At 33.3% G+C, this 13,611-nt stretch overlaps 1 protein-coding gene across 4 annotated transcripts; it reads right to left on the reverse strand.

Annotated features, from left to right (window-relative positions):
- Nucleotides 1–479: 479 nt before the first annotated feature.
- LOC114334426 (tRNA (guanine(37)-N1)-methyltransferase) lies at nucleotides 480–13,548 on the reverse strand. Of its 4 annotated transcripts, XR_003653102.2 has the most exons (4): nucleotides 12,848–13,548; nucleotides 8,592–9,488; nucleotides 7,243–7,353; nucleotides 480–713 (listed from the first exon to the last, which is right to left on the reverse strand). XR_003653102.2 is itself a non-coding variant. In XM_050647776.1 (3 exons), the coding sequence occupies exons 1-3, from the start codon at nucleotides 13,317–13,319 to the stop codon at nucleotides 697–699; spliced, it is 1,386 nt and encodes a 461-aa protein (XP_050503733.1). In that variant the 5' UTR covers nucleotides 13,320–13,548; the 3' UTR covers nucleotides 480–696. The 4 variants fall into 4 exon arrangements, 2 of the variants coding, with proteins under 2 accessions (XP_050503733.1, XP_028140264.2); XM_050647776.1 differs by lacking the exon at nucleotides 7,243–7,353; XR_007697381.1 differs by lacking the exon at nucleotides 7,243–7,353 and having other exon boundaries at nucleotides 654–713; nucleotides 8,592–8,657; nucleotides 13,336–13,548.
- Between the last annotated feature and the right edge of the window lie 63 nt (nucleotides 13,549–13,611).

Genomic DNA, 13,611 nt, shown 5'->3' on the forward strand with positions numbered 1-13,611 from the left:
TTTAAAATTATAAACAATTTTTTGGCTTATAAACAAATATATTATCTCGGGAAATATTAAATTAAAACATGAAAGCGGCAGGACGCTTCTTTTAACAGAAAAAACGTTTAATTGTGATGAGTGGTTCCTGAGATACAACCGGTCAAAGTTTCGAAGTAAATCGGAAAAAACACGTCTCTATGCAGAATTAAATACGGTGAATTTTTATTTGGATGTTTTTGGTGTAAAGTTAAAATCTTTGGAGTTACAGAGCAAAAATTGAAAAAAAAACACGATTTTCGGGCGCCATTTTGTTTATAAAAAAAGTGGCACACTATTTGCGGACTTTGCATACCTATATTATTAATATATAGAATCATAAGATTCGATTCCAGCAATAAAATTGCTGGTAAATAACTTTTTCCAAAAATGGCCTATTCTCTGATAATCTGCCCAGACTAACTGTACACTGTAAAATTTACAGTAATAATATACACAGCTTTATCAAACTATTCTTTATTTACAAGTATATACATTCAAAACTGAAAATTATCTAAATCTTTTAGAGTTTCTTCAGCTTTCTTATCTGTTTCTAAAGAGTTGGTGCTAGGAAGCTTTTTCTTTGTAATAGTTGGTTCCTTCGGTACTGGCACTTCTGGAACGCGCATTTTACTCTCCAGGCTCTTTAAAGCATTGTCTATTTCGGCTATTTTGCTTTTATTCTTGACATTTATCTAAAAAATATACAAAAGTATTACATTACAGATTCTTGAATGTTAAAAAAGTGGAACGTGAGAAAAGGAAATATAAAAATCTTTCAAAATTGACAAAAGAGAATAAGCTATTGTGAAATATATACAGCTAACAGAATCACAGCGTTGTTTAAGTAAAATAAAAGAAAAAAATAATTCCTGACCAAAAAGCAATTAAAAAGATACAATGAAAAAATTAAGCTGCTACAAAGAAATGAAAAAAGTTTATAACAAACAAGAGTATAGAATATGAATTGTTTGGAAATATGGGCCAGATATAATAATAAAGAAATACAGTACACCCTTGATACTCCGACATTTTGCAATCTGACACGCTCGGTAGTCCGACGCATGTTCCGTGCTATTGTTTATAAATTGATGAAAAGTTAAGTTATTATTTACACACTGTATGTACATTAAATTTATTAGATTCCATATTTCTGGTAATAAACATGTTTTAGTTAGCCGAAATGGGTGTTTCATTTGCATATTAATCTGGGTAGCATTTTACTCATAAAATTTAAGAATATTGTAGGGTCCTGCTAGCAAAACAATGCGAAATATACAGGGTGTTTCATTAATAATTGTCCATATAGTAACTGGAGAAACCTTAGCACAAAATACGAAGATTTAACCTAAAACACTTAAATAAAATGTGGTTCCTTACTGAGTTACAGGGTGTTTTATCTAAAAGTTTAAAAACTATTTTTGCTTATATATATATATATATATAGTGGCTAAAACACCCCCGTGGGGGTAGCGCCGCCTTCACAGGCTCTCTAGATCCATGTTTTCGAGGTGGATCAGTCCTCCATTCTTCTTTTCTTAGACTGCATTACATATCCGGTTCCAGCTCCTTCTGTCTCTTGCTCTTTCTTCTGCATTTCTAATTCCCATGTCCTCTAGATCTCGCTTCACCTCTTCCAGCCATTTGGACCTCGGTCTTCCTCTTCGTCTCCTACCGGCCGGTGACCACTTTGTTACTATGTTTATTATCGCCTCTTCTCCTGCTCTCCATACATGCCCAAGCCATCTCAATCTTTGTCTCTTTATTCTCCTGACTATATCTTGCCCCTCCAATTCCTCATTTATTTCATTATTTCTTCGACTCCTGTATTCACCTTCTGCTGTTTTTATTGGTCCTAATATTGCCCGAATTATTTTTCTCTCAGTTCTTCTCAAATTTTCTTCGTCTGTCTTGGTCATTGTCATCACTTCTGCTCCATACATTAATGTCGGTCTAATTAATGTTTCATAGAGCCTTAATTTAGTTGTTTTTGTTAATATCTTGCTTTTTATCATTTTTTTGTTGGCTTGGAATGCTCTATTTATTGCCAATGATTTCTCTTTTATTTCGTTTTCTCTTGTTCCATCATTTGACAGCATGACTCCTAGATACTTATATTTACTTACTTCTTCAAATTTGTATCTTCCCACTTTGACCTCACTATTGGTAGGTTTTTTTCCTAATCTTAACATTTTTGTTTTGTTTTCGTTAATACTCAAACCCACTGTTTTTCCTTCTTGAATGAGTTCCTCTACCATTTGAGTTAATATATCTCTTCTCTTTGCCATTATCACGACGTCATCGGCATATGCTACAATTTGACCTCCTCTATTTCTGAGTGTTCCTTTGTTCATTTTTCTGGTAATATATTCTATTGCCATGTTGAATAATGTTGTGGACAAACTATCACCCTGCCTCACTCCTTTGTTTGTTTCGAACTCTTCTGTTTCCCCTATTTGCGTTTTCACACTCACTCTGGTATGACTCATCGTCATTTTTATAAGTTTTCTTAATTACTATTTTTGCTTAGCATTTTAAAACTATTCGACGTATCCTTTTCATACTTGTCAGAATGTGTGACTAGTATACACCCTATTAAATGATGATAAACAAACGTTTCTAGCTACTACCAGAGGCGTACGACAGGGGATAGTGAATGGTTGACCCTTCTCAAATTCTACGCCACTGGAGGAATTACTATTTTAGTGCCATATTTAGATTCTGAAATACTTTCTACGTAAATAATATACTCTTCAATGGTAAGGATAAAGTCGTTAGTTTTCGAGATATTTGAAGTTAAATATGAAACGGCACAGTTATTTTGATTAATAATTTATGATGTGATTCATATGATTAAAATTTAAAAATTATTTGTACTCAGTACTTTAAAACTATTTGGCGTATCCTTATCATACTTGGCAGAAAATGTAGGTAAAGTACACCCTACTAAATTAAGATAAATATACGTTTCTAGCTACTACCAGAGGCGTACGACAGGGGATAGTGGCTGGTTGACCCTTCCCAAATTCTACCCCACTGACGAAATTGCTATTTTAGTGTAATTTTTTTATTTTCCACTTTTTTTGTATAAATAGTATACTCTTCATTCGTAACGCTAAAATGATTAGCTTTCGAGATATTTGAAATTAAAAATGAAACGACACACTATATTAATCAAAATAACCGTGTCGTTTCATTTTTAACTTCAAAGATCTCGAAAATAATGACTTTATCGTTACGAATGAAGAGTATGTTATTTGCATAGAAAGTATTGGAGAATCTAAAAATTATGCTAAAATAGCAGTTTAGTCAGTGGCGTAGAATTTGGAAAGGGTCAACCATTCACTTTCCCCAGTCGTACGCCTCTGGTAATAGCCAGAAACGTTTGTTTAACATAATTTAATAGCTTGTACAGTACCAATACTAGCTGCCAAGTATGAAAAGGATACATCGAATAGTTTTAAAATTCTGAGCAAAAATAGTTTTTAAATTTTTAGATAAAACACCCTGTAGCTCAGTAAGGAACCACATTTTAATTAAGTGTTTTAGGTTAAATCTTCGTATTTTGTGCTAAGGTTTCTCCAGTTACTATATGGACAATTATTAATGAAACACCCTGTATAACCACTTTCTGTAATCCGGACACTTTTGGTAGTACGACACCCCTTTGGTCCCATACCTGTCGGATTATCAAGGGACAACTGTACTTTCTTCATTTAATAAGGAAAGTAATAAGAATGAAGAAAAATATACCGGATGTTGAATCGTCAAGCAGGCCATAAGAAACTCGATGGGAAATTCTAAAATGTTAAATGCCTGCTTCCCTAATTATTTTACATCAAAAGTCATCAGAAACTATTTGTAGAGATAATAATAAATAAATGATGGTTTTGCTTGTTTTCGATTCAGAGGGTTGCACACCAGCTAGACAGGCACTGTTTCTACCTTTTCAGGCGTCATCAGTAGCTTTCGATAGTGTGCCCACCTCTGAACCGGAAAACAGCTCCACCATCATTTTAAAGGGAATCTGAAAAATAATTCAAATTTCCCATCAGACGCGATACAGCGACATCTACTAACAAATTGAAGAATCTCAGATGCAGAATCCACCAATTTAATACCCTCTGAATCGAAAACAAGCAAAACCATCATTTATTATTTTTATTTCCTTTACTCGGATTTGAGTACTGAAAGTTCCTCTGCTGTCCGTTTTTCCTAGACGAATGAAAGCGAAATGTGATCGTTTCTCTTTCGTTTTCTATATTCGTCGTCTGCTGTCTTATTAATTGAAAAAGTCGCAGATTAAGGATGTACCAGTAAGAACTTTCAAACACGAAAAATCTCAGTTTTAAAATACTATCTACCATTTTAATTCTTATTAAATTGGTGGATTCTGCATCTGAGATTCTTCAATTTATGTGTAGAGAATTTGCCAGTAGAAACAACGAGGTTAATGAATTGAATGAAGGGTATGATTAAGATTTATGAAAAGTCAAAGACTACCATGGCTGGGAAATGTCCACAGACAAGAAGATACAAAAACAACAAAGAAAATATTACAGTGGAAGCCGGTAGGAAGACGAAAAAAAGGAAGGCCCAGGACGAGATGGTTGGATGACGTGGAAGATGACCTGAAACCATAAATATAAGACAATAGTGGAGAAGGGCACAAGAGAGATCTGAATGGAAGGACATAGTCAGACAGACAAAGACCCATCCAGGGTTATGATGCCAAAAGAAAACGAAGAAGACGAGTACATTTGCCAGAGTATGGTTGTAAAAGTTAGACCATGTGTACTGCAGATTGTGTATAACGGGTTGCGTTTGATCACAATGAAGATAGATATTAACAATATTTGAAATGTCAGTATTTTTATTTTATGATTTATTGTTGTTAGTTCCAGTCAGCACACAAGTCAAATATTTGGGACTAACCCTTGACAAAAGATTAACATGGAAGCCGCACATCCAAGCCAAGAAAACCCAGATCAACATCAAAATACGACAAATGAGCTGGCTTATTGGTCGAAAATCAAAACTCAATATTGAAAATAAACTGCTCCTGTATAAAACTATGATAAAACCAATTTGGACCTATGGTGTTCAACTCTGGGGTTGCTCAAAGCCATCAAATATCAAGATAATACAAAGAGTCCAATCAAAAATATTGAGGATGATATTCAACGCACCCTGGTATGTAAGCAATAAAACCCTACACGAGGACTCAGCTACACCCTTGGTAGAGGAAGAAATTCCAAGGATCACAAAGAGCTACCTTGATGGACTAAGAAGTCATCCAAATGATGAAGCAAGACTGCTGAACACTCCTCCCGAATTCGCAAGACGACTGAAGAAACTATGGCCAACAGATTTAATAAATTAAATATATACATATTGTGATCAAATGTAAAAAATTATAATAGGAGGGTTGCCACAGGGCAGCTTCTCCCTCATGTATTTAACATTCAAACTATTTGCTTATAGCTTCGATGAAGCAGATTGTAAATGAAAATATGTAATAAAAAAAAAAATTGTTGTTAGTTGAGGAAAAATTAGCAATAATGCTTTATTCAGGCAATAGGGCGCGCACTGCTAGATCTTTATTAGAGTTTTGATGTAAACTAATTGGGGAAGCAGGAATTCCAACAGTTTAGAATTTTCCATTGAGTTTCCTATGTCCCAAAATAAACAAACGAAATTAACAAGAAAACATTTTCTGTATTTACCTGGAAAACAGGAAAGCTGTAGGGCCTGATAATATCAAAGCTGAATTTTTAAAACTCTTGGATGAAGAAGGAATAAACTGGATCACGGCTGTCTTCAATAAAGTATACAATACAGGAATCATCCCTGATAAAAGACTAGAATCAGAATTCATAGCGATACCTAAAAAACAGGGGGCAAAAAAGTGCGAAGAAGATCGAACAATCAGCCTAATGAGCCATATATTGAAACTGTTTCTTAGAATCAGCCATGAAAGCATTTATAAGAAGTGCAAGGAACAAATATCGGATAGACAGTTCGGGTTCATTAATGCAGTGGGTACCAGAGACGCACTTTTCGGAGTACAGGTCCTGATTCAAATATGCAGGACCGTTAACTGCGACGTATACATGTGCTTGATCAACTATGAAAAGGCATTTGACAGAGTTCATCACCAAAAGATGATTAACATTTTAAAAGAAGCAGACTTTGATGACAAAGACTTCAGAATAATTTCAGAACTCTACTGGAATCAGACCGCATATATGAAAATTAACAGAGAAGAAACAGATCACATAAAAATACTACGTGGAGTTAGACAGGGATATATCCTATCGCCGTTGATATTTAATATGTACTCAGAAATAATTTTCAACGAGGCTCTATACAGAGTAGACGAAGGGATCCTTCTAAATGGAAAAAAAGTAAACAATATTATACATGCTGATGACACCATGGTGATAGCAGATAGTTTAGAGGGACTTCAGAGGCTAATGGACAGAATCAACAAGTACAGTCAACAGTACGGAGTAAACATTAATACCCAAAAAACGAAACAAATTAATGATTATCAGCAAGGAGAATATAAACGGGGCTCATCCATACATTAATGGAAAGCAGATACAGTGCATAAACAGTATTGCTACCTGGGAACAATTATGAATGAGCAGTGGAGCAATGTACAGGAAATAAAGTGCCGCATAGGAAAGGCAACAACGATCTTTAACAAAATGAGCGCCATCTTCAAAAGCCACAACATATCCCTATTATATATAAAAATGAGACATTTGAGATGTTATGCTTTCTCTATATTATTTTATGGAGCGGAGGCATGGACGCTTACAGACACCACTATTAAAAAACTTAAGCATTTAACCTGTGGCTTTATAGAAGAATGCTGAGAACATGGACAACAAGGATCACGAACATGGAAGTTCTAGGAAGAATGAAGAAGGAACTGGAGACTGTGTTTACCATTAAACACATAAAACTGCAGTATCTGGGACACGTTATGAGAAATCAGCACCGTTACTCCCTGCTGCAGTCCATATTGCAAGGTAAAGTCAAAGGTAAACGAGGACCTGGTAGAAGGAGAATATCATAGCTGCAGAATTTGAGAACATCGTTTAAGAAAACCTCAACGGAACTGTTTCGAGCCGCAGCGAGCAAGGTTATGATTACCAATATGATTTCCAACATCTGAAACAGATAGGAACCCGAAGAAGAAGAAGAAGTATTTACCTGCTTTAAATCACTATTGACTGCTTTGGCCTTGGCTTTAAGCTTCAAACTTTTAGCACCTGCTACCTTGAAAACATTACCTACTTTCTTCTTGTTCTTTCCCATCTTGATCTAAAAAGTATTCGCAATGAAAAAAGTTATATTAAGGGTCTGTTTGTTGCTTTTGGTTTTGTTAATGTTTTATTAGGAAAGATTACTGAGAAAGGTCATATATGAATGGGATATATATATGAGTAGAATTATGTTAAAATATGAAACAGCAATAGCTTCTAAGGTTGTTATTCATAAGTAAAACATAAGTTAACAACGAAACTGTTTTTTTTTCAAGTTAAATATACATAGAACAGTTTATAGAAAAGTTTGAGACATCAAAATATTTAGATAAAAAAGAGTAAAACTGTTTAACTATTGAAAAGCAAGATTTTTCCTTCTTCAAGAAGTACATTATCTGATAATAACTTTTACAATAATAGCAGAATTCAAGAAGGAGAAATCATTTAATATCTTCAAACATTTTCTAAGAAATGAAGCATTATATTATGCTTTGTTTTTATACCAGGAGGAGTAAACTAAAAAGACATTCACACCCAAGAAAGTCACTAGAAAAATCACCAAGCACATCTTCTTTTTTGGTTGATCATATCAGCCTTTGACAGTCATCCATAAATATTATATTATAGGTACTAATACAGTTCTAAAAATAACTGCTTTTTATATAAAAGCAGAATAAAAAATCTAAAAATTACAGGAATAACACAGAACACACAAAAAATCACTGATATTCTCCTTTTCATGAACATTTTTCAGTGCGTCACAAATTATAGAAAAAAAGGTAAGTCCGTGATAATACATATTTATGACATTTATTCTAACGTGACATTTTAGTTAAATCTGACAGTTGTCAAATTTTATTTTCAATTTGGAATAAAACCAAATCAATTGTGTCTATTGCATTTATAAAATGGTATTTTCTTTCATTTGTATAGTCTTATAAATTGTACAGATTATATTGATAATATTATTATTTTATTTAATAAATAATTCTTTTTTGATTATGGCGCCATCTATCGACAACTAGAATAATCACCGAACTAGAATAATTACCGAAGTATTCCCAGACGTGCCTTTTTTTCTGTCACATACAATTTAATGCGTTAGAGAGAAATCGAAAAACTGTGACGCACTGAAAGATGATCATGAGAAAAAGAATATAACTGAATTACCCTATGAAATGCCAATAGTGTCCAAATGTCAATAGTGTCAAAATTTCAAATAAGCATTACAGCACGGTAAATTTGAAGTACTCCTCCTGGTTTAAAAGCAGAGCATAAAAGTTGATGCATATATACCTTTTACACAGTTTCTTTTTGTATCTTGATTCCAGTCTTCCTCCAATTTCCTCTTCCCCTGGTTTCCTGTCAAAATACTTTTTTGTAACTTTATAGTCACCCTCATCATTTCCTTAAAATTACTAACAGTTCTTACCCTAAATACATCAACAATATCACTATTACTACAATTAAAATTATCTAAAACAAGCTGTCTACCAAGCTCGATGAAGTTTTCTCCTTTAACAAAACAATAAACAAATATTACTGGTACATTTTTGAAGTCTGGTAATTCGTCACTACTAAACAACCCTTCAAAATATTTAAGGAATTCAACAGCCATTGCTGGCAGGTTCATAGTAATAAAAACGTTCTGATCCTTCTTTAAATGAGCTGTTAAAAATTGTTTAAACTCAGTCTTTATAAAATCTGCTCCGTCTTTATTAAAAGATTTAAAATAATCCACAGAAATCTTATTTGTTTTGGAATTGTATTCAAGCCATTTAAAAGATTCAGGATTCAAATCGTTGGCATAAACGTAGCATTTCTTTTTAGCTGCAGGTATTGAAAAAGGACCTATACCGGCAAAAACGTCAAAAAGTACATCGCTGCTGTTAATTTTTTTAACAATCCTTTCATGTTCAGTACATAGTCGAGAATTCCAGTAGACTTTAGAAAAATCAAATTTGAAGCTACACGTATTTTCTTTGACTGTAGTAATCATATTATTGTCTCCTTTTAATACTTCCATACTAAAATTCCTGTATGTGTTGTCTATTACATTTATTTTGTTTACTACTGACTTACATCCAGGAATTTTGTCGTAAAGAATGTCAGCAATTATACTTTTGAATGGGAAAAGATGTTCTCTGAGGTTTATGTGTACTATGTGGCCCATCTGGGAAAAACTTGATAAACCTACAACATTAAATAATATATTAAAATGTGTATGCCAGAGAAAACGAGAATAAAAAAAGTGAACATAAGCAATGCAGGAGCTTGAGATGTATATCAGAGGGAGAAAATCTAAAGACGTGTGGAGATTTATAAGAATGTAAGAACAAACAAACGAGAAGAAACTGTGATAAACCCCATAACAACAACGAAGTGGGAAGAGCATTGTAAAACACTATTGTAGAAAAAAGACTATCACACAGTACCTCATCACACAACAAACTTGAAATCACACGAGAGCCGATTAGTATAAACTAGGAACAGACCAAAAAAGCAATAACCTTATTAAAAAACTGTTGTGCCCCAGGGTTGGAAGGAATACCTCCAGAACTACTAAAAAATGGTCATTACAAATCAGTAAAAAAGTAACAATATTAAGTATATGATATATTTTTTAATGGAGAACTGGTACCACAGACATGGAAAGAAGGATGGATTTCAATTATAGGTACAGCTGGTTCCAAAAAAAACTGATACGACTCTTGAAGCGTATTTTGTAGAAAATTGAGCAGTGTACTTTCTTCTTCTTCTTCTTTTTGTCTTTGGTCTCACTGCAAGGCAATTACCAGCACGACTTATAGGCGATCTTGATGTAGTCTGGCTCTAAGCCATATCAAAATTGCTGACTATGTTCTTGTAAAAAGTTTTTGACGAGGTGTGATATAATGAATATGAGTTTAATTATATTTAATTTATTATATTTTGAAGGATAGATACTTTTTATTTACATACTGTCACTGTCAAATCTTAAAATTTGTCAGATAACTTCAACCTCAAAAATGGACGTTTGTTTGTTTATTTTATTATTTGTCTGTCATAATAAATATAACATAATGTCAGACCAATCATACACTGCTCAAAATGATCAAATCTTACTAAGAGTCGTATCAGTTTTTTTAGGAACCAGCTGTACATAAGAAAGGTAGTAAACAATTGCCAAATAACTACAGAGTACAGAGGTGTATACCATAAATAGCACACCAAGTTGAAAGTTGACTGTATGTAAGAATATTAAAAGACCTTATATGTAAAGAGTACCATCCATATGAATCATGGGTACAAAGCAGCTTTAGGGCAGGTAGATCCACAATAGACAACATTTTTGTTGTTTATTGTGGACAAGATGTTAAATATATGGCAAGAAAACCAACAGAAGACTATAGAAAATGGGGTCTGGAGGTGAATACAAAAAAAAAACACAATATCTATGCATAGGAAGGGAGGAACAGAGAACCTGAACCTAAAACAGGAGACAATTGCAAGCTTCAATGAATATGTATATCTGGGAATAAAACTAACAAGTACAGAAAGAAATGAAGAGAATATTAAAGAAAGGATAGCAAAATGAAACCAGCCAATTTACAACACAATATGAGGGCACTCAGAGCAACAGTGGCCTAACCCAATTGAGCATTTTCAGATTATTATATCAATAGAAGCAGCAACATTAAATCTTCGTATTAATAAGGGTCTACACAACCTACCTCTATATTTGGCTAAATGGCGCTACATAATTTGTAATGGAAATATTAATGCAAAGTAAAATTTAATAAAAAAAATTTGGCTTGGTAAAAGGTATATTAGTTTAAAAAGCCCCTATAGGGCTAGATACATACAAACAAAACGTTTTCGCTCTGTAACAAGAGCATCATCAGTGTTACAAGAAATGGTGAGCCAACCAAAAAATACAAAGGTCTTTCAAAAACAGACTAAAAGTCTTATATTGATGCTAACATAGAAAATTCCAAAGGATGGATAAAATTCCTATGGCTACGGCCCTAGGGCAACATATGACTCCCACATGTGGTAAGTGGGTCAATAGGTAACAATTAGGTCATTATGTTACAAGAGGTGACAGGCAACTTAAGTTTAATAACCTAATTCTTATTTCCTTTATATTTTCATATACTTATTTATTTAATATTTGACAGCAGTGTAAGATACCTGGGAGAGTGATCAAAGATCATTTTTTTGGCGCCCATGATTTGTTAGTGTTATTTAAATTGTTCTTCTTTAGCAATTATTTTCCTTTCTTCATTTTCAGTACATTATTCTTATTTTAGTATTTATCTTTTCTAGTCATCATTATCTGCTTTCAGCTACTGTTCTTCGACAGGCATGCAAACGAGCCGTATCCATCCTTGAGTGTCAAGTTGTTCTCTTGCTAGCCAACTCCATTCAGTTTGCATTTGTCTATTCATATATCTATTATTTATTCATCACTCCGTTTATCTAATCAGTTTCCCTAAAATACTCTAATACTACTGCAAAGTAGTATTTTCTTTCTATCCTCGTACTTTCCTTATTTCGGCTTCTCAACGTAGAAGCCCCTTCATTTATGTTCCATTAGCTGACATTTTCTGTATTCTTTTTCTTACTTGTGTTGGAGTTTATCATCCTCTTTACGTCCACTCCAACAGAAGTCTTATTTTTTTTTCTTTTTTGTTTCATTAGCTGTTACAAGAGGTGACAGGCATCAATATAAGACTTTTAGTCTGTTTTTGAAAGGCTTTGACCTTTGTATTTTTTGGTTGGCTCACCATGTTCTTGTAACACTGATGATGCTCTTGTTACAGAGCGAAAACGTTTTGTTTGTATGTTTCTAGCCCTATAGGGGCTTTTTAAACTAATATACCTTTTACCAAGCCAAAATTTTTTATTAAATTTTACTAGGAATTAATGGTATACAGCCAGCTACAGGAAATTCTTCCTTATGGATTATTAATGCAAAGATTGCATTTATCTCAAAACTTCCTTTTTGGGGTTAGGCCACTGTTGCTCTGAGCGCCTCATATTAAAACCAGTATCAACATATGGAGCTGAAGTCTGGTACTTAATTGACCAAGAAGTACAATGCTAAATTACAAACCAATGAAATTGATTTTTGGAGAAGGTAAGCAAGAAGATTTAGACTAGAATACATAAAAAACTGCGACATTAGACAACAAATGGAAATAGAATGAACAACCCTAGATGACAACAAAAAACAACAGTTAGTATGGGCACATAAGCCAAATGGAGGAAAGAAAAACCCCCAAAAAAAGTGGTAGAATGGACCCCACAGAGAAATAAACATGACGAAGACCACCAACCACATGGATAAAGGACATCTCCAAGGAGTTGTTGGAAAGAAATTTATAGACTGCAACAACAGAAAGGAGTGTGTGTGTGTGTTCACAAAGAGGGGATGGCACAGAAAGGAGTAGTGATTAGGAATGTAAATGTGTATAATGTTATAAAACCGGTTTAATATTAAAGCGTGTACTAGCCCTTAATGATATTGGAGTCTATCCTAACTTAAATAAACATAAATATTTACTCACCATCTTTCTCAGTCGGAAGGACAGCTTTAAGTAAATCTTCGGCAGAAAAATTGTCGTAAGTTAATTCTACATGCTTTGTTTTAAGATCATTTTCAGTAATATGTACATCTTCTAACACCGTTTTCACTTCATCTGATAAACCAGTCCAATCTTTAATGAATTCAGGAGACAAACATACATCCACTTTATTCTCCTCAATGTGTTGAACTGGTTTAAACTTTTTAATTTTAAGTAAGTATTTCGTTAGAGCTGGCAAGACTTTATTTAAGTTGTCTTTCTTCAATGATAAATAAGGTACTTCTATATCTTTTTTTATTAGGTCTTTATTCAATACCTGCATGCCTCGGACATTAGGAGGTTTTAGTATGTTTTCCATAGCAGATTTTAATTGTGTCGAATAAAACTGAGTACTAAGCAAAGATGAACGATTTTTTATACAATTAAGAACTTGTTTATGAAAATTATAAATCATTTGTCCATTTACTTACATTTAAAAATCAACACATGGCATAATCAAAACATAACCTAAAATTATATTCTTCTTTTATTAAAATGTTCATAAGAACTACTATTATTACTTAAATGTCACCCTTTGTCAGTGTAATAAATATTTTAATATATTGCAATTTGTTGGTACACATAAAATTAACTAGATATTTAAATCAGTTACAAAAATTTAAATCGTGTTGCTTTTAAACAATAAAAATCGAAATTAATTTAACCGATCTGTCACTAGTCATAAAACTGCTGTCACTATCAAAATT

Source organism: Diabrotica virgifera, chromosome 3 (genome assembly GCF_917563875.1).
Source record: "Diabrotica virgifera virgifera chromosome 3, PGI_DIABVI_V3a".
Classification (NCBI taxonomy): domain Eukaryota; kingdom Metazoa; phylum Arthropoda; class Insecta; order Coleoptera; family Chrysomelidae; genus Diabrotica; species Diabrotica virgifera.

Coding starts and splice junctions, on each gene's coding strand:
- LOC114334426 (XM_028284463.2), bottom strand. CDS start 13,319: ATGATTTATAATTTTCATAAACAAGTTCTTAATTGTATAAAAAATCGT. Junction 9,489..12,847: donor CCTTCCGACTGAGAAAGATG/GTGAGTAAATAT, acceptor TTAATGTTGTAG/GTTTATCAAGTTTTTCCCAG. Junction 7,354..8,591: donor AAAAAGAAACTGTGTAAAAG/GTATATATGCAT, acceptor AATACTTTTTAG/ATCAAGATGGGAAAGAACAA.